We start from the raw sequence: 26,162 nt of genomic DNA, 5'->3' as shown, positions 1-26,162 counted from the left end.
ATGAGCATTTGGGAAATACAGAAAGGTTTAAAGAAGAAATTAAATTACACACAATTCCATGAAACACAGATACATAAAAATATTAACTGTGGTTTTCTTCCTGTTTTTTAAATATATTTTTGTGTTTACAAAATTTATTCATACGTGACTTTGTATCTTTTTTATTTAACATTGTGAGGATTTTTTTTTAATTTTTTTTTTAAACGTTTATTTATTTTTGAGACAGAGAGAGACAGAGCATGAATGGGGGAGGGTCAGAGAGAGAGGGAGACACAGAATCTGGAACAGGCTCCAGGCTCCGAGCTGTCAGCACAGAGCCCGATGCGGGGCTCGAACTCACGGACCGTGAGATCATGACCTGAGCTGAAGTCAGCCGCTTAACCGACGGAGCCACCCAGGCGCCCCGGGATTTTTTTAATCACATTTCCAAATTACCCTTGCTTAAAAAAAAAAAAGGGGGGGGGGCAATAAGCCCAAAATGGAGTTGCTTACGCTAAACCTCATGTCACCAAGCAGAGACTTAATTATAGTTCTGGCTCTCCCAGAAATGAAATCTTAAACCAGTCAATCAGGAATTGCCTGATCAGCATTAGTTAGGTAATATGTCTGATAGATCACCTAAAGGAAAGGTAACCTTCCAATAACCAACCCACTTTGGTATAACTTCCTTGCTCCTTCTCCTTTATAGCCATCAAAATCTTTCATTTTGTACAGTTCCTCAGAGTTTCTTTCTATCTGCCAGGTAGAATGCTGCCCAATTCAAATCAAATTTTGCTCAAGTCAACAAAAAAATTTTTTAATGTTTATTTACTGGGGCGTCTGGGTGGCTCAGTCGGTTAAACATCGGGACTCTTGATTTCAGCTCAGGTCATGATCTCATGTTTCGGGAGTTCGAGCTGAGCCCCCCAACAGGCTCCACACAGTCAGCTTGGGATTCACTCTCTCTGCCCTCCCCCTGCCCCCCCCCCCACTATCTCTCAAAATAAATAAACTTTAGGGCGGGGGGCGGGGGGCGGGGGAGGGCCTGGGTGGCTCAGTCAGTTAAGCATTTGACTTCGGCTCAGGTCACAATCTCAAGGTCTGTGGATTCCAGCCCTGTGTTGGGCTCTGTGCTGACAGCTCAGAGCCTGGAGCCTGCGTGGGATTCTATGTCTCCCTCTCTCTCCGTGCCCTCACCTCCCTCCACTAGTGCTCTTGTCTTTCTCTCTCTCTCTCAAAATTGAATAAACATTAAAAAAATAATAAAATTTAAGAAAAAAGAAAAAAAATGATTATTTATTTATTTTGAGAGAGTTTGAGAGAGAGACGGAGACAGAGAGACGGTGTCCCAAGCAGGCTCCAGGCTCAGCGCAGACTTGCCTACGGGGCTGTATCCCACCACCAGATCATGACCTAAGCCAGGAGTCGTAGCCTTAACCAAGTGAGCCAAGTGGGTGCCCCAACAAAATTTTTAATACACCTCAGTTTATTTTGTTAACACCCTCTAGAAAAGCTTTGCTTTACAATCCATAACCATAGTAACGGGAGTGCTTGTTTTCCTATTCCTTGACAATAGAGAGTTACACTTTTTCTTTTTCCGGATTAATAGGTGAAAATGATCTAAACACCGCTTTGCGTTTCTTTGATTAAATTTTTTTTTTCAACGTTTTTTATTTATTTTTGGGACAGAGAGAGACAGAGCATGAACGGGGGAGGGGCAGAGAGAGAGGGAGACACAGAATCGGAAACAGGCTCCAGGCTCCGAGCCATCAGCCCAGAGCCTGACGCGGGGCTCGAACTCACGGACCGCGAGATCGTGACCTGGTTGAAGTCGGACACTTAACCGACTGCGCCACCCAGGCGCCCCGACTTTGATTAAATTTTAATACGTTTATTGATCATACTGTTCATCTTCTTTGTGAGTGCCTGTTCACATTCTTGACCTGTATTTGCTGTTTAAAGGACACTTGCTTTCTTGTTAATTTGTAAGAGCTCCTTACATACAGGGGCATCTATTTTTTAACCTGTAAGTAAGCCTTGGCTGGGAATTCAAACCCCAGGCCAAAAGGTGGCCCGTAGGTTTCTTAAGCCGGATAGCGGTTCCGCGCGCGTCTGTGAAAACACGACCCGGCTGGAGCATCACTGCAGGTGCGAGAGAGAGAGAGACCTCCTGGCGCAAAGCCGAGCCTTGACCTACGCGGTGCGCTCCACAGGTCCCGGGCGTCGCCCGCTCGGCGCCAAATGACGGCCGCACTGCGCATGAACGGAAGCTGGGTCGCCCTTCCCCCACCTGCTTCCGGCCGCGGCTCATTTCTCGCGCCTCCGCCTCCGCCGCGGCTCGTGGTCGTCCCGCCATGGCACTGTCGCGGGGACTGCCCCGGGAGCTGGCCGAGGCCGTGGCCGGGGGCCGGGTGCTGGTGGTGGGAGCGGGCGGCATCGGCTGCGAGCTTCTCAAGAACCTCGTGCTCACTGGCTTCTCCCACATCGACCTGGTGAGGGCCAGGAGTGCGCGCGGGCTGAATGGCGGGCCGTGTTGCCGGGGCCGGGGGGCTCGGGCTCCGGAGGTCGGGACCAGAGTTGGAGGGGGCGGGGCGGCAGCAGGCCTGGAAACCCCGGGGTCGTGGCTGCCTGCAGAGAGGGCGCTGCTCGGCGGGGCCAGAGCGGGCCTCGCTGCACGCCTGGCCGGCTCGGGACGCCACAGAGGCCGCGGGCCGGGGTCTTCCTGGCGTCTCGCGGTGCGGCCGCCCCTGCCTCCTTGGCAGCGCGAATTTGTGGCGGCTCTAGGCTGTGGAGGAGGTCTCGTGTCTTTTCGCTTCAGGGCAGTTCCTCAGCTTTAAGGGGAGGCAGGAGGTGATTGTTTCAGTGTCTCGTGGAGGTTGTGACTGTTCAGTTGGGAGGTCTCCCTTAACTCAAATACTGGTCCAGAGCAGAGGGTGGCAGTAATAGGAGCCAATACATACTGAGCGCTTGTCCCGAGACCGGCGATGTTCTGAGCGGGTAATTTGCATTAACGCATCTAATCTGCGCTACCGCCGTAAGGTTGCAGACGCAGTTTTCATCCCCGCCCCCCACTTTTTTATTTTAAACAGATGAGACGAAAAGTGAGATCTAGAAGGGTTTTAGTAAATTACCTTGAATCAGGAAGCAAGTGGCAGGACTCCTTTGGGGCTCTCACCCCTCTGTTCTGGGTGCAGTCTGTGTGACTGTCATTGTTATCTTCATAGATACGTTAGCTTGTATCACTGAAGATACTAGGATTTTAACTTTTGCATTGATGTACAGTGGCTGTAATTTTATTTTTATTTTTGGCTGTAATTTTAAATTATTTTTATTAATGTAAACTTTTTAGAGATTGGCGATGTTACGTGGAGCTTGGATGTCAGCTTAAAGTGTCTTAAAGTGTAGTGGAAACACGGAATGGAAAAAAAGTAAATATGGCAGACTGAACTATGAAATGAGGGGCGGGGGAAGAATTTACACATCTTTCCTTTGGCTGTTACAAAGTTATTCTTCCCATCCAGTTCTGTACCACAAATCCAAATATGATTGTGCTTCAGCTGGTACCTATTGTTGCATGTTTAAAAGAACCGTTTTGTGGGGCGCCTGGGTGGCTCACTCTGTTGGGCATGTGACTTGGGCTCAGGTCATGATTTCCCAACTCCGTGGGTTTGAGCCCCGGGTGGGTCTCTCTGTGCTGAGCCCTGGGAGCCTGGAGCCTGCTTCCTATTCTCTCTCCTTCTCTGTCTGCCCCTCCCCCCACCCCCCCCCACGCGCGCGCTCTCTTTATCCCAAAAATAAATAAACATTAAAAAAATTAAAGGAACTGTCTTGTAATAGACAAGACAGTGAATTGGGCACCTGAACAATAAATGCTGATCCTTTTCTATTTAATTTAATCACAAAATTTAATGTTTATTATTTTTGAGAGGGAGTGTGAGCGGGAGAGGAGCAGAGAGAGAGGGAGAGACAGAATTCCAAAGCGGGCTCCAGGCTCTTGAGTGGTCAGCGCAGAGCTGGACTTGGGGCTTGAACTTAGAAACCATGAGATCATGACCTGAGTGAGGCCAAGTGGGCAGTGGCGCTTAACTCAGCCACCCAGGTGCCCCTATTTGATTTAATTTTTATAATAAATTTAGAAAGTACAAATAGAAAATGTTTAGATGGTTATATATGATGATTTTCAGAAATTATAACCAAAGCTGTTAAGATGTTTCCCAATGAGAATGTTTGATGACTCTTAATATAAATTTATAGAAAGTCTTTAGTCATTCTTATTTTCTTCCCTTATTTATTTATTTATTTATTTATTTATTTATTTATTTATTTATTGCTTTTGAGAGACAACAAGAGCGGGAGGGACCAAGGGAGAAGGGGTCAGAGGATCCAGAGCCTGCACCCTGCTGACAACAGCCAGCTTGATGTGGGGTTTGATGTGGGGCTCAGTGTGGGGCTCGGTGTGGGACTGAACTCAGGAACTGTGAGATCATGACCTGAGCCAAAGTCAGACACCCAACCGACTGAGCCACCCAGGCACCCCTCTTGTGTTTATTTTTAAGCAGCAATTAGATAAAAGTTAAAATGTGACACTTTTTTCAACCTTGTGTGGATGTTTCCTTTCAGAGCCCTTAGGTGAGAATTGTAAATGGAGTTGTGTGTGGGGGAAGACTTTTGAACTAAAGCAACAAAAACTCAGTAAATCTGCTAAGTGTCATTTAAGAAAAACGGGTCACAGTTAAATCTGATTTATTTGATTTGAAAGAGTAATTAAAGAAATGAATTATATTTATTTTAATAAACCCATTATGATTTTATGCCATCTAAGGAATTTCCAAACATTTGCCAAGATGGTTAAAAAAATGCATCCTTTCTAAAATATTTTTGAGAAAGTTATCTCTGAAATTAAATCTTGATTTTTTTTTTCATATGTGTTAAAGTATTTTTATCAGTTTAACAATTTTGGTATTACTGGGGAAAGCATTTCCTCTGCTAATGTAGCAAATAGCAAAAGTTTTGGGTTATGGGTGCTGAGGATAGTGATATTGCTCACACATACCAGAAAATTTGTGATTTATCTGGAGTTTATGCACTTGTAGATTGATCTGGATACTATCGACGTCAGCAACCTCAACAGGCAGTTTTTGTTTCAAAAGAAACATGTTGGAAGATCAAAGGCCCAGGTAACTTTACTTTTCTTATACCATTTCTGTTCATTTATATTTGTGCACTTTGGTGGATCTTCTCTTTATGGTATCAGATTAACTGGGACTCTTCAGTGGGAGGGAGAATATAGGGGACGGCACTTAAGAGTACGTCCTCCCGTTTTGATCCTCTAAGGCTATGCTGTCCTCAGTTGTGTTAACGGTGTCCCCTTCATATTTAAATTTCTGATTGTTTGCTTAGGATGAGCTTTGTTCTGTGTTCCTGCAGATTGGCTGCTCCTGTATTTGAGGGCTAGAGAACCTACAGCCCATGCTCTTGTCCCTTTTAGAAAAAGACAACCTCCCTGAGGTTCTAGCCACCTTGATCTTTCTTTAGTTCCTTGAATGTTCCATCTTGACTCAAGGTCTTAAAACATCTTTTTGCTTTGCTTTTTCTCCCAACGCTTTTGGCAAACTCCCACTCTTATCTCCTTTTCAGTTTTCAAATTTTGGCTTCCTTCTCTCGTGATATGCTCTGAATAAACCTCTTAGACTAAGACCTTCCTCTTACAACTTCTACTCTTTTTTTTTTTTTTTTTTAAGATTCTTTGAATATATTTAAGTAATTGCTACATCTAACGTGGGGCTTGCACTCACAACCCGAGATCAAGAGTTGCATGTTATTCCTTGCAACAGAGCCAGCCAGGCACCCCACAACTTCTACTTTTTCTGTGTATCATTTGTCATTGTTTGTAATTTTGTTTATCTACATTGATTAGTGTCCCTTTGGCTTACCAAATGCTTCATACAGATCCTGGTAAATAGAAGATACTAAATACTTGTTGAATGAATGAATGGGTTAACACCTAGTTACTGCATTTTATATTTTTGCTGAAGTTTACCATTCATGTAGATGTATATATGGGAAAGGGCCGGCTCTCCTGTTATTTTTATTAAAATGTGTATAGCTTAATGTTAATGAAATTTTGTCACATTTTTATATTCCTTTAGTTTATAATATAAGATTAAATTTATATGTTTATATTTAATATAAGATATTATGTAAGTAGGTGAAATAACAGTATTGTTTGCCATAAATAAATTTGAAATGCAGAGAGAAATGTTGTAGCAATCAAGTTAGTAATTGAGTGTTGTTTGTTTTTCCAGGTTGCTAAAGAAAGTGTACTGCAGTTTTACCCGAAAGCTAATATCATAGCCTACCATGACAGCATCATGAAGTATGTTCTAATTATTATGTTGCAGAATTGAGTTTGTTGTGAGTTAAACTTTCAAAGTATATGGTATTTTTATTAGCTACATGAGCTTGAGGTCATTCTGCTCTTTAAGAATTTTTTTTTTTTTTTTTAATCTTAACTATAAAGAACAAACTGATGGTTATCAGAGGGAAGGTGCAGGGGGTGGAGTGGGGGTGGGTTAAATAGATGAAGGGTATTATTAAGGAGGGCACTTATGATGAGCGCCTGGTATTGTATGTAAGTGTTGAGTCACTAAATAGCTAGTATAACACTGAATGTTAACTAACTGAAATTTAAATAATAATTTTGTAAAAAAATTTTTCTAGGAAAAATGTGGTAGCTTGTACTCACATAAGTTGTGTTTTTTAAGTTTATATCATTTCAGGGAGTTAGATAAGAGGTAAGATATTTTAATACTTTAAACGAGTTACTTTTTAAAGAGAGTTTTTTAAATGAGTTACTTTTTAAAGAGAGTTTTTTAAATGAGTTACTTTTTAATGAGAGTTTTTTAAATGAGTTACTTTTTAATGAGAAACTTATAAAGGGCCTTTATTTTTGTTTTAAATAAAGATATAGTAAACTATGAAAAATCCTTATATAATGGTCCAGACTTTTCTAAGTATATTGCTCTCATTCTGATTGATTTCATCTGTGGTCTTCTTCAATTTCAAAGGTTGCTTCCCAAAATATTTATTTTGGCTGTGACTTCTATAATATAACACTAGGAATTGTGAAGGGGTCCTAGTTTTCACAGTACATAAATATTCTCTGCTCTCCGTGAATATATAACTATGGAAGTGTTGGGGCATAGGAATCCTGGATCTAAATTATCCTTTATGTATAGCTGTTGTCTAGCTTACAAGTAAATGGTATTAAAAATAATAACTTCTGGGGCGCCTGGGTGGCTCAGTCGGTTGAGCGTCCGACTTCGGCTCAGGTCACGATCTCGCGGTTCATGAGTTCGAGCCCCGCGTCGGGCTCTGGGCTGATGGCTCAGAGCCTGGAGCCTGCTTCCGATTCTGTGTCTCCCTTTCTCTCTGCCCCTCCCCCGTTCATGCTCTGTCTCTCTCTGTCCCAAAAATAAATAAACGTTAAAAAAAAAAATTAAAAAAAAAAAAATAATAACTTCTCATTTGAGGTCTGGAATTAGAGAAAGTCTTACACTTTCTCCGGAAATGTGTATCTCCACCTTTTTAATTCTCTGGTTGTTTGCTCTGCAAGCCTTTGCATAGCCCTATAACTCTCTTACCCGTATTGCTTTCCCAGTGCTGCTAAAAGTGGGAACCCTAGAGGCCTGAACCCTGCCTGATCCTGACCATGTGAGGTGAAGCCAGAGGCCAGGCATATCCTGGGAATGTGTTCTTTGTATGTTCCCAGGCTGCCCAGAGAGGGCCTATGGGACCTGTGAAGCCATGCCATCTTTCTGCCAGTTTGAGATCCTGCTCTCGAGCCCTGGGTAGCTGGCCAGAAAGGGTGTCTAGTCACTCACAGGGATTGGTGGGAAGTAATTTCGTTAAAATCTGCTTATGGTATTTGGAAAAAATCAAATGTATAATAGAGACCCCTCCCTAATATCGGTTATTTTTGCACCATTACTTTAATACGCTTTTTAGGACCCTGTATTATACGTGAAGATCATGTGTAAGGCCAGTTGTTTTGGTGACATTTGTTTTATTTTGTTTTGTAGCCCTGACTATAATGTGGAATTTTTTCGACAGTTTATATTGGTTATGAATGCTTTGGATAACAGAGGTGAGATTATTTTTAATACATTTAATTTCTAAGTATTTTCCTTCCCCTATAACAAGGCTGTTTATACTTTTTAGTATTTTAAATATTTCCTCAGTAGTTCGAATCCAGAGAGAAGTAAGGTTAGGTTTAAAGTTTACCAGTTGGTTGTAATTTTAACTAGAACAGGCAGGAATTTAGCTATCATATACTCTGCTATTCTACCAAAAGGTGTGAAGATAGAAGTTGTTAAAACGCTAAAGAGGGTGAGTACATTTGGTATGTGGGTGTGTGCTTGTTTCAGAGTATTCCATCACTGAAGCACAGTGTGACTTCCTTCATATATATGGAGACGAAATATCAATGCCTACATCCCACCAAGACCAATTAAATCAGACTCTGAATATCATAGTTTTTCAATTTCCTACGTGATTCTAAAGTGCAATCAGGGCCCTAAAACCATGGTTTTGAGAATGTGGCAACAGGTTGTCAAAGTTAGCATAGATGCCATGGATCTTGAATTATTTTCGATATGGCTGGTGCCATAAAATATCAGCCTGGATTCTATTTAGATGTACACATTTTGAACCATTTAAGCTTTTCACAGTAGGGGGTGATGTTTCTTATAATCAAGTATTGTATAGCCAGTCATTGTTCCACATGTAAAACAACACCTGTGGAGTGGTTTGTAACAATTTTGAGCCAGAAATACCAAAGAAAAAACACAAAGCAGAGAAAGGGTCAGGATGACTTACTAGACTCCTCTTTACTCCCCTTGCCTTAAACTGCCTTTATAGTTCCAAGTTGATATTCCACATTCTTCATTCATTGCCATGTGTTACCTGATAATTTTATTAGAATAATAGTAAGTTAAGGACTCAGAACTCATTGAGACAATATTTTAGCCAAGATTAATAGAGGAGGCACAGCTATAGAACAGAAAGGTGACACTTTGGAATTTAAAAAGTATAGTAAGGGTGCTTTTTCTTGGAGTAAATTTGTCATATAAATTCCTTGTATTTGGAATTTTGCTAGCGAATGCCTCTTATGTAACAGTTGTATTACCCTGGTCATAGCTATAAGAAAATTGCATATAAAAATAAAAAAAATTAGTTTGGGTAAATGTCATCCTAATTAAAGGTAACTGATTTTTCCCCCCATCACCTCCTGCTAACTAGTGTTTTTCTTCCAGCTGCTCGCAACCATGTTAATAGGATGTGCCTGGCAGCTGATGTTCCTCTTATTGAGAGTGGAACTGCTGGTTATCTTGGGCAAGTAACTACCATCAAAAAGGTAAAATAAATTTTTTTTACTTCCCAAATATTTGTGATCTTATGGAGGGAAGAAGTAAACTTTGGGTTTAGATGATATGGGCTGGTTAGTACCCAAGATGTAGGGATTTTTGTACTCTGATAAAACTAGATACTGTGTCAAGTAATAAAGAGTATTATAAGCAGAGATTTTTTTTTTTTTTTAAGCTCTGTGCTACTTTGTTTCTGTAGCTTGTATATTAAAATTATTAGACTGGTAAACATAATAAAATTGCCTTTTAAAATTCTTTGTAGCTGAGGCTACATGTCATGCTGTAGTTGATATATGATGAAACTGCCTTCTGCAAAGTTATTTTTTATCTAAAGTCTAGGTTGATAGATCTGAAGAGTACTTTGAAAAATTTTGGTGTCTTTGTGAAATATTTCAAATGTTTAGATAAAACTAGAGAATAATAGAGTAAATAAATACCTGTACACTCAAACCCAGTTTATAAAATGCAGCATTGTGGTTTGTTGTTGTTTTTTGTTTGTTTTTGTTTTCTAGTTCTTTCAAGGAAATTAAACATAGATACATTTGAAGAATCATTTTGCAGGTTTTGAAACCAAAAGGAATTACACTTGACTTAAAATTTGCTATTTTTGTCCATTATTTGGCAGTTTACCCATGTTGAAAATTGTGGCTCTGCTTCATTTGTTTCAGCTGATAAATACTACTCTTGGAAGCTTATTTAGTGTCATTCTACAAAGACTCTTGTAAATGTCAGTGTGTGTTAAATTTTAGTTAAGTCAGTGGATTCCTTCAGGATCTATTCATAGGTCAAAGCAGTAGTTCTCTTGTTTTCTACTGTGATTTAAGGAATGGCTGCCCCCAAGAAAGCTTATTCAAAGGACACCAGAAATGGTATCTGCTGCCATTTATGTTAAAACACTATTTGCCAGTTGGGGTTCTTTTTTAGGTTTCTTGTTGAGAGAGAGAAAGTGCATGCATGAGCCAGTGGGGAAGGGACAGAGAGAGGATCTGAGTGGGCTCTGTGTTGACAGCAGAAAGCCTGATGTGGGGCTCCAAGTCAGGAACTGTGAGGTCATGACCTGAGCTGAAGTTAGATTGATCCACCCAGGCTCCCCTCAAGTTTTGGTTCTTTAACCATTATTGTAAAGACATTGCTTATTAACATGATCTTAAGATATTAGTATGTATTAAGACTGAGGTTGAGGATTGCTCAATTGAGGAATATTCATCTGATGGTTTTGAAAAATTGTCTTATGTACCATAGACTTCTTCCAAGGATTCCTTATGGTGCAAGTTAAAATGTAAGCTTAACTGAATTCTTCCTGAAACCAGTATTGCACTGCATGTTAACTAACTAAAATTTAAAAAATAAAATGGAAAAAAAAAAAAAAGATGTAAGCCTAAATCAACAAAATGAAGAGTATTGGTTTGGTAATAGCCACGAATTTTCTGTGTATCTAGGTAGTTCTTGAAATTAATACTTTTAATTTGCTTAGTTTTTAGGAAATTACAAGTAACACAAATATAATGGGTAATACTTAAATAATGGAGGTCCACACCTTTGGCAGATAATTGGTTAGAAAGCTGTTGTTTGTCTATCTAGTAATTTTTCTTTTGTTTAATGTGATTAAGGTAAACTTCTTGTGTTTGCTATTCAGGTACAGTAATTTCCTTTGGCTTGTTGTAAGTGGTGTTCACTGGTCCAGGAGTCAGAGAAATCCTGGCTTAGACTTAGCTGTGACTGTGATTGATTCAGTTCATATTTGTTATAGTTCCTCATCTGTAAAGTAAGAATTTTGGAGTCACTAATATTTTAAAATTTCCTTGACAGTACAAAATACAGTTGGAATGTAGATGAATGAATGTTTATGATGATATTACTCGATAGTGTTGGAAAACCACCATCATGGGATAAATGTTCTTCTCATATCCTGATTTTGCAGGGTGTAACTGAGTGTTATGAGTGTCATCCCAAACCTACCCAGAGAACTTTTCCTGGCTGTACAATTCGTAACACACCTTCAGAACCTATTCATTGCATCGTTTGGGCAAAGTATTTGTTCAAGTAAGAGTATATATATTTCTGGGTATATTTTCAGTACTGATGATAGGAAATGGGGCTGTTTTTATTTAAATCTCTTGGAGAGATTATGATGAATATTCTTTTATTTACTTATTTATTTTAAAGAGTTTATTTATTTATTTTGAGAGAGAGAGAGAGAGAGCACGAGCTGGAGAGAAGCAGAGAGAGAGGGAAGGAGAGAATCCTAAGCAGGCTCTGTGCTGTAGCATAGAGTCCAATATGGGGGCTCAAACTCATGAACTGTGAGGTCGTGACCTGAGCCGAAGGTCAGACGCACAAGAGTCAGACGCCTAACTGACTGTTCTACCCAGGCACCCCTAGATGAATATTCTTTTAAATATGGTGGAGATATTCGGTAGATTAAATTCAGTCAACATTGCATGCCTGTTTTTAATTCATTGGTTAAAAACTAATGGAAATTAAAAATACTTTTTATTGGTAACGAAAGTAATATATGTGAAAGTTGGATGCATCAAATATGGCAGCTGGAAGAAAAGTTCTAGCTTACACACTTGAAGAAAGATGAACGTTAACGTGCTATAAGGATCCAACTTAGAAAGACAGGATAAACTCCAAAGAAATTAGCAGGAAGGATATAATTGAGATAAGAGGGAAAAAATACTTTATCGAGTTCATCATGAAAAGGAGAGGAAAGATGAATAACTAAATGGAGAATGTAATCTCAGCATAGATTTAAATGATAGTAAAGAACAAAAGGATGATAATAAAAATACCATGCCAGTATACTGAAAATTTTAATGATCTGGATAAATTCATTTTAAAAAACCCCAAAAAATTAATTAAAAAAGAAATAGAAAGCCTGAACTGTACTATGTCTTAGGGGAGTTTAATCAGTCGTTTTAATTCTTAGTAATGCAACAAACCTTTATGAATTTACAGGTGATTTCCACTGAATTTACAAGTAATATATCATTCTAATAAGGTAAACTGTCCCAGAGACATTTTTTAAAAATGCAGTACTTCTTAGTTTTTATTATGGGACTCTGATGTCTTTGATAACAAAACCAGTTAAGGCCATAATGGAATAAAAGGAAAATTTCAGGACATTCTCATTCATAAACATAGATGCAAAAATCCTATACAAAATACTTGCATACAAATCTAGAATTGTGTAAAACAAAAAGTATACCATGACAAGGTTGTATTTATTCTAAGAATACAAGCCACAATTTAATACACATCATTCACTTCATTAAGAAAATAAAGAGAAACTGGGTAGCCTTCATAGATGCAGAAAAAACATTTGACAAAATTCAGGAAATACCCTTTCATGACAAAAATTGTGGGGTTTGTTTTTTTTTTTTAAGATTTTATTTTTAATCCTTTATTTTAAGTATTCTCTATACCCAATGTGGGAATTTTACAACCCCAAGATCAAGAGTCGCACACTCCACCAACTGAGCCAGCCAGGTGCCCCTCATGACAAAAATTCTTAATAAAATATGAAGAAAACTTTATCAACCTGGTAAAAGATGCCTTTTACAAACCTACAGCAAACACTGGTTTTCTGGGAGCCTTGCTGGCTCAGTTGGTGGAGCATGCAATGTGACTTTTAATCTCAAGGTTGTGAGTTCAAGCCCCACATGGGGCATGGAGCCTAGTTAAAATTAAAACAGTTTGTTTGATTTTCTTTATTTTTTGATTACGGTATAATGTATATGCACTCAGAAGAGTATGCATATAATGGTATAATGATGAAATTTCACAAAAAATGTAAGCGTCATTCAGCAAACTTTTTTTATTTTTAACAGACTTTTTAGAACAGTTTCAGATTTACAGGAAAATTGAGAAGATAGAACAGAGTTCTCACACCCAGTTTCCTCTGTTAGCATCTTATGATACATATGTAACAATTATGGAACCACTACTGGTATCTTTATTAACTGAAGTCCATAGTTTATTTAGAGAGCCCTTCGTTTTTACCCAGTGTCCCTTTTCTGTTCCAGGATACCACATTACCATTAGATGTCTGTCATGTCTCTTTAGGCCTCCTTTGACTGTGACAGTTTCTCAGGCTTTCCTTGTTGTCTGTGACCTCCAAAGAAATTAGGAAGAGTCTGGAGGACTGGTCTGGAGGAGTACTGGTCAGGTATTTTGTAGGATACCCCACTATTGAAATTTTTTTTTTCATGACGATACTATTATTTTGAGCTGTTGAGAGGGAAATCACAGAGGTAGTTAAATTGCCATTTTCATCACATCATGTGAAGAATGTGTTATTGACAAGATTTATGACTGTTAATGTTGGGCTTGATCACTTAGCTAAGGTAGTGTTTGTCTGGTTTCTCCACTGTAAATTTTCTCACTTTTTTAATGTTTATTTTTGAAGGAGAGCGAGGGTGCGAGCAGGGGAGGGGCAGAGAGAGAGGGAGACACAGAATCCAAAGCAGGATCCAGGCTCTGAGCTGTCAACACAGAGCCCGACGCAGGGCTAGAACTCACGGGCCATGAGACCATGACCTGAGCCTAAGTCGGACACTTAAACGACTGAACCACCCAGGCGCCCCTTTCACCCCCACTTTCTATATTGTGCCATGCACTTTGGAAGGAAGTCACTCTGTGCAGCCCACACCTAAAGAATGGGAGCTGTTTTCTGCTTCCTTGAGGGCAGAGTATCTATGTAAGTTATTTAGAGTTCTTCTGCCTGGAAGGTTTGTCTCTTCTCACCCGTTTATTGATTTATTCAATCATTTACATCGATGTGGACTCTTTGAATATATTTTATACTTTAGGTTATAATCCAGTAGGGTATTTTGTTGCTCAGATTGTTCTGTCTTTGGCCATTGGGAGCTCTTTCTGTTGACTGTGCTCTTAGACATATGCCATCAATGTGTGGTGGGGTTTGGGGAGCAATTCCTTGCTTTCTGGTACTAGAAGATGCCCCAGGCTCATCATGTCTATTTCCTGCCATAGTATCAGGCCTTTCTCCAAGGAGCCCTGGTTTCCTTTTATTGAAGAATGGCATTAGAAAGTCAGATCTGAATGCTCGCCATGCTATTACGTGTCGTTTCTTTTAAGCCCTTTTAGCCAACAGAGCAAAAAAATCTTTTTATACTAATCTGTATGTATACACACAAATTTACAAACATTTCTGTTTCTAACCATCTATCTATATTAAGGTAAACATGAATTCATACTGGTGTCTCCCTAAACTCTAGTCCATTACTATATGGATCATTCTAGCTTCCTCCCCTTGCTTATCTGCACACTCCCACCCCCACCAGTCAGAAACCTCCATTATTTACCATTCATATGCTTAATACAAGCATTTTTTTTTTTTTTAACTTTTTAAATGTTTATTTAGTTTTGAGAGAGAGAGAGAGAGAGAGAGAGAGAGGGAGAAACAATCCGAAGCAGGCTTCAGGCTCTGAGCTGTCAGCACAGAGCCCAGTACAGGGCTCAATCCCATGAACCATGACCTGAGCTGAAGTTGGATGCTTACCTGACTGAGCCACCCAGGCGCCCCATACAAGCATTATTTTTAATGATGAAAGTTATAAAGCATCTCCTTTGTAATCTGAGATGGCATGAGGATGCCATTACTGCTGCTTTTATTTGGTGTTGTAATGAAGTTCCTAGCCAGCATAATAAAACAAAAAGAAAATAGAGGATTAAGAATTGGGAAAAGAAGAAACAAAACTGTTGTTTACATACTGTATAGTTTACATACTGTATAGTGAAAAGCTCCAGAGAATCTATAGACAAATTATTAGAAATAATGACAGTTTAGCAACATGGCCAACTAAAAGATGGCATGTCTGTATGCAGTATCGTGCCATTGGAAAATATAAAAGTAGATAACTCACTATAAAAGCATATAATTAAATATTAAAGATAATTAAATGTGAAGCATCAGAAAACATGAAATACCTGAGAATAAATCTTAAGATTTGTAAGACCCAGTGTGGAAGATTAGTAATGGCACATAAAAGGAAGTATAAAATAAAAGGAGAGAATGTGTCCTTGATCTCCAAGTTGATCTATAGATTCAAATGCAATTCCAGTTAAAATCTCATCAGAGTTTTTATTAGAATTCATTCAGCTGATTGTAAAATTTATGTCAAGAGTAAGGCCTAAACAAACATTCCTGAAGTAAGTTGAGGTGACTTGTTCTAATAGATGTCAAGGTTTAATAAAAGCTAAAAGGAAGTTACAGTGTGTTGCTGGTGCAGAGATAGAAAAATAGACCATTGGGACAATGCAGAATTCATGACCAAGGTTGCATAGGAGATCCCAGATGAAAGAAGGGATTAAGTGAAAGGACAATTCATTATCAATGTGGAAAATACATTCTCTACTTCAAATAATATATGAAAATTAAGTCCAGATGGATAAGGTATTTAGATGTGAAAGGAAAAACTAAATCTTTCTAATATAGGGGGAAATCTTTATCCTTAGAGTTCATGAACGATTTCTTAAGACACATAAAGTGCCAACCACAAAAGAAAATATTGATTCATTCAAATTCATCAAATGTCTTATGAAAAGACATTACATATGAGAAAATATTTGCAACATAAAATCAACTAAAAATTATGATGCATAATATATTCCTGTAATGAGCAAGAAAAAGACAACCTGACAAGATAATATGAACGGGAACTTTTGAGGGAAACCCAAATAGGAAATAAGCAAATGAAGATATGTTCACCTTTATGACTAACTTGGAAAGTTAAGAATAAAATCACAATAAGATACCATTTTACACTAAGTAGTTTGGCAAAACATTAAATTTAGAGAAGCAAATTGATAGGAACTCTTACATGCCATTGTGGGGGTGGAAATTGGTACAGTGACTTTGAGAACAAGTGGACATTTTCTTGTAAAGTGTATCAGGAACTTTGAGACGACTGCTTTTTTTTTTTTTAATTATTTAAAGGATTCCTTTAAAAAGATACCTTTCTTATAAGCCAAGAACTTGAGGAAAGGTTGGAACATTATATTCCTGTAAATGTTATTAAATAGTTTATAGGGTAACTGAATTAACAAAAAAGAATTTCTGCTAATGTATTATTGTTTCTTAAGGCCTGTTAGTAGTAAAGATATATACTACCATGAAAAAAATGTCTCCTTGCTTATTCCTGCTGATTCCTAGATCACCCAGCATGTGGCAGGTGTGTAACAGTGTTTTTTGTATAGCTAACTGCACGTGTACTTCACAAATATTATTCTGGCCTTAGAATGTTACCCAAATTGGAATGTAAAAGCTGCTCACCTGTATCTCTCTGTTTATTTATTTAATTTTGAGAGGGAGAGAGAGAGAGAGCACGAGTGGGGGAGGGGCAGAGAAAGAGAGAGGGAGACAGAATCCCAAGCAGGCTCCACACTGTCAGCGCAGAGCCTGATGCAGGGCTTGAACACATGAACTGTGAGATCATGACCTGAGCCAAAATCAGGGGTTGGACAGTTAGCCACCCAGCCACATAGGTGCCCCTGCTCATCTGTCTCTTGCTCAATGATTTTAACTAGGAATTTGCAGTGCCAAGATGATAGGAATGCATCTAGGTCTACTAAAATTTAGCCTTCCTTGTGTTACGGTTGAAATGCAAGCTATCTTGCAAGATAGATGCAAGCTATCTAAACAGGTTGCTTTAATGCTTTTAAGTTTATGGAGTATAAAGATTTGGAATATTCTAAATTAGTTGTTTTGGGGGAAGTAAGAAAAGTAAAGATTTGTTCATAATATTTTATTGTACATAAATATTTCCTGCTCTTTTTGTAGCCAGTTGTTTGGGGAAGAAGATGCTGATCAAGAAGTATCCCCTGACAGAGCTGACCCTGAAGCTTCCTGTAAGTAGATTGGGATATGTTCTCTTATTTAGTGAGCACTACCTTTCTTTTACTAGCTTAATGTTGATAGCATAAGAGGAGAAAAAAAATAATTGCTGTTATGTGTTAGATAGTATATTATGTGTTTAAGAGACAAAGGAAGAGAGAATCCCAAACAGGCACCCCTCCTGTCAACGCAGAGCCCGACACAGGGATGGAACCCACCAACTGAGAGATCATGACCTGAACTGAAATCAAGAGCCAGATGCTTAACTGAGTCACTTAGGCACCCCATATTATTTCATCTTTGAAAGACTGTTTTAAAGAGTGAGTAGTCCTGTTTTACTAGTGAAGACAAGGTGCAGAGAGATTTCATGAAGGTAGTAAATAGAGCTGAGAGTTGTTTTCAATCTGATTACAAGTCCATACTTTGAACTCTTCTATATGTGGCCTTCAAAAACTGAGGTAGGAAAAGATGCTGATGAGCATATTGTTGTCCTTTCTCTTTGAACTTAGATTGCGTCATGTGCAGGTGACTTCGTGAATGGCTTTTTTCCCCAAAGGTAGATGAGAGCTTAGTTTTACATTTACAGCTGAAAATGAAATAGTGTTTGTTTTGTAGGGGAACCAATGGAAGCTGAAGCCAGAGCCAGAGCATCTAATGAAGATGGTGACATTAAACGTATTTCCACTAAGGAATGGGCTAAATCAACAGGATATGATCCAGTTAAACTTTTTACCAAGGTTCGATTTGCTTTCTTTATAATTATGGATAGACTTATTCTGTTTTAAAATAGTACATGAAATTGAAATATGCTTTTTATGCCTAATGACGTCTTAATAAGTTGATTGGTGTCATCAGGATAATCAGGTTTTACATTTTTAGCTCTCATGTTAAATCGGTATCTCCATAGGAATTAAAATTGGTGGCTCACTTACACACTCTTGGTCGTCTTTCCTTCCCTCACTTTCACTGAACTTTCTAGTTTTCCTTATAACTGACCTTTGATTCCTGCTGTTTCTTGTCTTATATCCTTTTCCTGCTCAAATCCCTTGGGAATTTGATTGACATGTACTGAATTGCTCTTGAATTCCTAATCCTCTCGTTCTTGGCTGAATCCCTCTTCATTAGTATATATTATTTGCCTGCTGAATATTTCTGGAGAAATCTAGAAGACTTTTAATTGGCTCTATCTAATTGTAGCCCAGGTAGGTCTTCATGTCTGTGTTTTTAAAAGTCTTTTCACTTCTTTTGTCTTCACTCCCCAGCAAGTTTATCATAATAGATACTTGAAGATTTCTCAGCTTTTCTTAAAAGTGCCTGATATATGCTTAACATCCACACTGAGCAGATGACCTTAAGGATATATTAACAGGTTTAAACCATTGGACAAAATGTACCTGTTAAGAGAATGTCCCACTTCATGCAAATTCTTTTCCCCTCTGCTGTTTGAGAGGTATCTCTTGGAGTAAAGGTTAATTCTTCTACTTTTCCTTCTCCTTGTGCCTTAGTCTTACAATTTTTCTTTATCACTGTATTTTGCTGATTTAATTACAGTATGTTTTGGTGTGGATCTGCTTTTGTTGATTTTGGTGGGAGTTCTGTGTCCTCCCTGGATCTGAATATGTTTCCTTCCCTAGATTAGGGAACTATTGTTTCTTCAGATACATTTTTTGCTCCCTTTTTCTCTCCTCTTCTTCTGGGACTTGTAGGATAGAATGTTAATTATGTTTCATGGAGTCACCCAGTACCCTAAGTCTATTTTCATTTTGTATAATTCTTTTTTCTAAAAGACAGTAACCTGTCTTTTAGGTCACTGATTTGTTCCTCTGCTTCTTCCATCCTGCTGTTCATTCCACCAAATGTGTTTCTCATTTTCTGTGAGATGATCTGAGCTGAAACCAAGAGTCGGACACTTAACTGACTGAGCCACCTAGGTGCTCCTGGTTGACTCTTAAACCTATTTCATTTATTTCTTCATTACAGCCTTTTCTTTGGAAAATGGATTTTGATTTTGATTGTGCTTAAAATGTACTTTATTATAGATGGTGACAATATTTTCCAAACTGGTGTCTGTATACCTATTTCCCTTCCAGTTTGAGCAACAGTTGAATGCCAACATAATCTGAAGTATATCTCCAGTCTGTTTAGTAGGTAACTAAGCATCTGCTGTGTGCAAGTCACCACTCTGACAGAAGATATAGTGGTGAACAAGAGAGAAAATAGGGTGCCAACTCTTTCTAGGTAATTCATAGTTCAAAGGGAAAGTTAAACATATACCAAGTAATATATTCAGAATGCTGTGATAGTAAGTTCAGATGGATTGGAACCCTTTGATACTAAGTAGACTTAATGTACATATTATTTAATGTTGTTAGACCTAGTATGCAGGTTCAAAAGAGGCTTTCCAGAGGAAGTGATATTTCAACCCAAGACTTTAAAGAATGGGGGGGGGGGGGGGGATAAGAATGCTACGTATACAAAGAAAGCCTCAGGTTGAAAAACTGAAACAGTGCCCATTAAAGGGGAAAGTGGGAAGAGGGCTGGAAACATAAGCTGAGGCTAGATCAGGCAGGACTTCCTAGGTCATGACAAGGATGTTATACCAAGGCAATGGGAATCCATTAAAAGGTAGTCTATAGGATTACTATGAGAATACAGTGGGTATGCTGTGCGCTCTAGGTCCTGATAATTCCTATTGTAGTCTTATATGGGAAGGTGCCTTCTGGGATTGTGCAATGCTAGATCTGAAGTACAGCCCATCTGTATTCCCAGTGTAGCGTGGAGGAAAAGTAGATTGAATAGGACTTAGGATGTTTAAGGTGAGGAACAGTGAAGAATCAGGAATGATAACTGGGTTCCTACTGAACAGGGTGCCATTCTCTGAGATAGGTAAGGTGGGAAGCAGGTGTGTTGTGTAGAGGTTAGAGGAAAGGAGAAGGTGATAGAATCAATTTTGAGATTCCTGTGGAATATTAGAGAAAGGACAGGTGATTCTAAAGGCAAGCAGAGAGGTTTAGACTGGGATTCATAGGCCTATAGAAAGAGAAAAGAGCATGAAGATGGTTTAGTACAGAACTCTGAGGGCTTCCCAGTCTTTAATAATTGGATAAAGGGCATGGATAGAGCTTGTTCCTGGAAAACCACACTAATTCACCATTGCCTGGGAGGCTTTCCAGCCAAGTGCTTAAGGTCCTCTACAAAATGTCTCTAACCACATTTGTTACCCAAATAATAATGTGCTTCTCATTTCCTTATGTGTGCACCCATTTCAGATGTTACCATCTCCTTGAACTCTTTATTGATTCTTCTAGAACAAAGTTCCTGCTAGTACTCAAAGCTATGTGATTTTTGCTCTAAACTGTATTCTATTTGTATATTTGGCTGCTTTTCTAAAGGTTTAAGGATGTTTAATAAATATTGATAGAATTGAACATATTTTGATAGAACTAGTTCTGAATATTTTTATTAAGCCAATTTTAAATTAATAGCTGACACAATAAGTGTATTGACTAAATCAACTGGCAATAGGAAATGCAACTGAGGAAAAAGTAAAAATACTAAAATCATCTGAAATTCTACAGGATAGTGCCAAACAGGCACTATCCCAAAACAGGATTGTTTTGTTTTTGAGCTTCTGGGGCGGGTTGAAATAGTAATTGTTTTATTTTTTAACTTTGAGGGTGGGAGCAGACCACATTTCCAAGATGTTACATATAGGTGGTTAAGAGCTGGTTTTGAGTACTTTTAAAATGTTTATGCTTTATTGCTGTATACCCATGAACTTGGAGGTATTACTAACTGGTATCTCTAGGCTCAATGATTTTATTCAATTCTCGTGGAGCTGGTGCATGTTTATTTAGCTCCTTGATTGGTGTGATTTTGCTTCTGATTGATCTTTGGGGCTTTAGGTGTGCCTAGGGGAGGTGACAGGTGCAGTGAGCAGTGTTCAGAGTTCCCTTTCTCTGTTTTCCTCAGAATTTCTGCTTTCACTATTTCAAAAGCGAGGTTCTGTGTAAAAATTTCTTTCTATACAAGGTTTAAGTTTTGTGGGTTTTTTTATCTTTTGGAAATTGTTGATCTGTTAGTATAGAGCATGACCTTAAATCAGAATATTCTATGGTGTAATATTTGTAATCAACAATGATACTGCTATATTTTATCAGCATAGGGGCTGTAGGATTTATGAGATTTTATTTTATTTTGTTTTATTTTTAAGCTTTTTAAAGATGATATCCGGTATCTGTTGACAATGGACAAACTGTGGCGGAAAAGGAAACCTCCAGTTCCGTTGGACTGGGCTGAAGTACAAAGTCAAGGTAAAGACTTTTATGAGGCACCTATCTGGCTCAGTCAGAGGAGCATGTGGCTCTTGACCTCTCAGGACTGTGAGTGTAAGCCCCATGTTAGGTGTAGAGATTACTTAAATAAATAAACTTAAAAAAGAAATTCATTTTAGTCTCTGGGATACCGAAATTGGTAATTCTCTTACCTGAAATCTTTAAATACCTTGAATTTCATTGTAAGAAATTCTAACAGTTTAGAAACATATGATGAAGGGAGATGACTGCAAATCTTATCACCTAGGGAAATAGCCATTATTAACACTTAGGGAATGTCTTTGTAGTTCAGCCCTGTGCACAGAAACAAAGAGGACTTTTGTACATACTTTACTCAAGTTGAATCATACTATTCATATATTCGTACTTGCTCTTTCCAGTATTATTTAACTAGTGCCCCTTGGTTAACCTTTGTTTTGTATTTTCCCCGAAATAAGGTGTTGTGCTAAGTATACATGCACATACATCTTTGTACCTTTGTGTGTCTCTTAAAGATTTAGTGTATTTGTAATTTAAAAAAATTTTTTTAATGTTTATTTATTTTTGAGACAGAGAAACAGAGCATGAACAGGGGAGGGGTAGAGAGAGAGGGAGACACAGAATCTGAAGCAGGCTCCGGGCTCTGAGCTGTCAGCACAGAGCCCGATGCAGGGCTCGAACTCACAGACTGTGAGATCATGACCTGAGCTGAAGTCAAAAGCTTAACCGATTGAGCCACCCAGGCGCCCCTAATGCATTTGTAATTTTAAATGTGAAAAAAAACCATTGTAGTAGTGGCTACTTCCTTATTCTACCGCCTCTTCCACACATTGTATCTTGTCTTACCTGAATTATATTATACAGCAGTGGTCAGCACACAAACTTAGAGAGTCCCGGGAGATTTGGGGTGTCAGTTTTGAGCACTTCTCCACAGTAACAAATATTTGACTTTACAGACTAAATTCAAATATGGTTCTGATAGCTTCCACTTACTGAGTGCTGTGTGCTGGACATATCTTTGAATTCCCCAATAACCCAGTGAGGTTCTGAGACCATCTTGCAGCTTTCCCATTTTGGTATTAGCACTTTTTTTTTTGTACAAATCTTTGTAGCATCCTGATAATTATTTTGATGGAATTTGTTTCACATTGATTTTCTCATTGGTCAGGCATTAATTAAATTGTTAAATAAAACAAACACATGATGTTTAATAGTGAAATTTCTAATATTTTTTTCCCTTAGGAGAAGAAACCAATGCATCAGATCAACAAAATGAACCCCAGTTAGGTCTGAAAGACCAGCAGGTTCTAGATGTAAAGAGCTATGCACGTCTGTTTTCAAAGAGCATTGAGACTTTGAGAGTTAATTTAGCAGAAAAGGGGGATGGAGCTGAGCTCATATGGGACAAGGTTAGTTTTGAAAATACGTGGCAATTCTGTATCACATGCTTATTTTAGTTCTTGAACTGTAACCAGAAACTAGTAAGTTTTTGGATATCATTTATCCCACCAGAATTTGAGAACATAATACTGATATTGATTGGATGTTTTCATCTCTAATTACTACACTGAACTATGAATTTTCTGTACGTGAATTCAAGTAATATCATAAAACTTGATTCTGATAATGGGTTTGTGGTTTATAATTATGTTGACTGGAGAAATTATGTGAATTGACTGGAGTAAAATGTTTCACTGGCTTAAAAAATTTCTTTTGTAAGTGCAGATATGTTAATAGAAGTCATAAAATTCTTTTGGAGACAATAGCTCATGGGCCTGATTTAACTTTGAAAGTAATAAAATAGCCTTTCTGTTGAAATAGTTAAAGGTCTGAGACCTCTAAATACAGATTCTTACAAGTTAAAATAATATTTAATAGCAGTTTGTGGTTAGATGTCATATTTTGAAATTTGATGAATTTATTTTAATTGTTAATCAGTGTTTTCTATGTCTACCAGTGATTTATCTGTGATACTGGTAATACGTTTCTATGATGGTAGAGATTTGCCCTGAGTTGTAAAGTAAGGGGAAAAGTTTGGTCAGTTTTACTAAGCTGATAATTCTGTGCAAAGTTTGAAACTTTGGTTGAATTAGACATGTAAACTGAAGCTAGTAAGTTTATGTTTTTGGGATTCTTGAAAACATTCTTTTGGGTTTATGTCATATAAAGATTAACTATTAAATATATATTTGCATTATTACTGTTAGAGTGATTTGGGTAGTTTTCATCTGTACACAGGGCTAGATAATGAAACCATGAAACTGGTAGTTGTTACCCTCTGATTAAAATCTACATCTAATGGGTATGATGAACCAATTGCCTAGGGAAGTAGCTCTACACTGTTGGGTACTGTTAAATAGTCACACTTAATCCTCATGACAACCTTCTGAAATATTTCTATAATATTCCCTAATAGTTAAGGAATTTCATTTGCCTGAGGTTAGCCAGCCAGCCAGTGAGTATGTAGAGAACTCACATCCTCTCAGTGCTTTGTCTCAGTGCTTTCTCTTCTCCACTTTAGTGCTTTTGAATTATAGGCTAGGATAGTATGTTCTCAGTGAAGCAGAAAACTTTGTTGAAATCTTAAGAGACCAAGATACAATCTCAGAAAGAAGATAAACTGTCAAAGGGAAACTTTTGTTGTATTGCCATATGTGAAAAGAAACAGCAAATACAGGAGACTGGTATTTTATGAAGGGAATTTGGAGAGGGAAAACCAAAAGGTGTAGTCCAGATGTTTGAGTTTTTAGTGAAATTGTTTTCTGTAAAAAACCTTGATCTCTTTGCCTGGAGTTTGTATTGTCAGACAACTTCCATTACTGACTGATGCACCTGGGAAAGTGTTGCCATCGTCAGTGAGTGGAATTGGTGTTCTGCTCTATACACTTAGTGTCCACTTCACTCGTTTAAGTGGGACTGAGTTCCTAGAGGCCTGGTGGGTCTTGGCATTCTTTTCTTTCTTTCTTTCTTTTTTTTTTTTTTTTTTTTTTACATTTATTTATTTTTGAGAGAGAGTGAGCATGGGTGGAGGAGGGGCAGAGAGACAGGGAGACTCAGAATCCAAAGCAGGCTCCAGGCTCTGAGCTGTCAGCACAGAGCCCCATGCAGGGCTCGAACTCACGAACTGTGAGGTAATGACCTGAGCTGAAGTTGGACGCTTAACCGACTGAGCCACCCAGGCGCCCTTTGGCATTCTTTTCTTTTTAAATGTTTATTTTATTGAGAGAGAAAGAGAGCCAGGGAGCAGTCGTAGGGACAGAGAATCCCAAGCAGGCTCTGCACTAATTGTGAGCCTATTATTGATCCCGTGAACTGGGAGATCATGACCTGAGCCAAAATCAAGACTTGGACTCTTAGCCCACTGAGCTACCCAGGCTTCCCTTGGCAGTCTTGTCAGGCTACATCCCTGGATCCAAGGAGTTGATAATGAGACCCTGCCCCCAATTCATCCATTCTCCATGCTACTATAAGGCTTTATGGGACTGGCCTCTCCTGCAAGGCCATCTCTTGTTCTAGTTGACTATGGTTGTTACACACATGGGAGAGTACTATTTTGAAGGTGATACTAAATTAGTAAATCTGTGGGAAGGCTTGTTAAATTGTTTAAATTATTGGCAGGATGATCCATCTGCAATGGATTTTGTCACCTCTGCTGCAAACCTCAGGATGCATATTTTCAGTATGAATATGAAGAGCAGATTTGATATAAAATGTAAGTTGTTTTGTAGTTCAATTGTATCACTTAAAATTCTAAGTTATTCTTTTCTAACAGTTAAACATACTCATCTTTGTTTTTCAGCAATGGCAGGGAACATTATTCCTGCTATCGCTACTACTAATGCAGTGATTGCTGGGTTAATAGTGTTGGAAGGATTGAAGATTTTATCAGGAAAAATAGACCAGTGTAGAACAGTGAGTATTTCTTTCTTTCTTTCCCTTCCTTCCTTCCTTCCTTCTTTCCTTTCCTTTCCTTTCCTTTCCTTTCCTTCCTTCCTTTCTTTCTCTCTTTCTTTCTCTCTTTCTTTCTCTCTTTCTTTCTCTCTTTCTTTGTTTCTTTCACAAGTAATCTCTGCATCCAATGTGGGGCTTGACCTCCCAACTCCGAGATCCAAAGTCTCATGTTCTACCAACTTAGCCAGCCAGGCACCCCTGTCCACCCTCTTTTTTTTTTTTTTTTTTTTTAATATTTATTTATTTTTGAGACAGAGCATGAACAGGGGAGGAGCAGAGAGAGAGAGGGACACACAGAATCTGAAGCAGGCTCCAGGCTCTGAGCTGTCAGCACAGAGCCCGACGCGGGGCTCGAACTCACGGACCATGAGATCGTGACCTGAGCCGAAGTCAGACGCTTAACCGACTGAGCCACCCAGGCGCCCCAAGTCCACCCTCTTTTTAATAGTAGTCTATATTTTAGGGGAAAAAAAGTAACTCTAAAAAGCACATTAAACAGAGCACCTAAAAAATTAAAACAATAAAATTGATTAAAGCAGTGGAAAAAACATTGTTCCAGTAGTAACCTTATGAGCTCGTTTTTAAGCTTCCTGGAAGTTACAGTAAAAAGGAAAATATAGTTGCTTCTCTTATTTT

The 26,162-nt window shown here is 38.5% G+C and overlaps 1 protein-coding gene across 4 annotated transcripts in view; it reads left to right on the top strand.

The window, feature by feature from the left end:
• Window positions 1-2,275: 2,275 nt before the first annotated feature.
• UBA2 (ubiquitin like modifier activating enzyme 2) overlaps window positions 2,276-26,162 on the top strand; it is a 40,254-nt gene continuing 16,367 nt past the window's right edge. For 3 of the 4 annotated variants that reach the window (XM_019423392.2, XM_019423391.2, XM_019423394.2), the window contains exons 1-12: window positions 2,277-2,471; window positions 5,073-5,156; window positions 6,285-6,355; window positions 8,061-8,125; window positions 9,294-9,394; window positions 11,326-11,447; window positions 17,209-17,276; window positions 17,878-17,999; window positions 21,476-21,575; window positions 22,818-22,984; window positions 25,194-25,287; window positions 25,375-25,487. In XM_019423392.2, the coding sequence (XP_019278937.1) occupies window positions 2,334-2,471; window positions 5,073-5,156; window positions 6,285-6,355; window positions 8,061-8,125; window positions 9,294-9,394; window positions 11,326-11,447; window positions 17,209-17,276; window positions 17,878-17,999; window positions 21,476-21,575; window positions 22,818-22,984; window positions 25,194-25,287; window positions 25,375-25,487 (1,245 nt within the window). In that variant the 5' untranslated portion in view covers window positions 2,277-2,333. Of the gene's footprint in view, window positions 2,472-5,072; window positions 5,157-6,284; window positions 6,356-8,060; window positions 8,126-9,293; window positions 9,395-11,325; window positions 11,448-17,208; window positions 17,277-17,877; window positions 18,000-21,475; window positions 21,576-22,817; window positions 22,985-25,193; window positions 25,288-25,374; window positions 25,488-26,162 lie in introns of all 4 variants that reach the window. The other variant, XM_019423393.2, reaches the window with a different exon arrangement.

The sequence above is a fragment of the Panthera pardus genome, unplaced genomic scaffold, assembly GCF_024362965.1.
Source record: "Panthera pardus isolate Hobbes unplaced genomic scaffold, ASM2436296v1 HiC_scaffold_18, whole genome shotgun sequence".
Lineage (NCBI taxonomy): Eukaryota > Metazoa > Chordata > Mammalia > Carnivora > Felidae > Panthera > Panthera pardus.
Note: the sequence above shows the minus strand (reverse complement) of the source record. Positions and strands in the feature narration are given on the sequence as shown.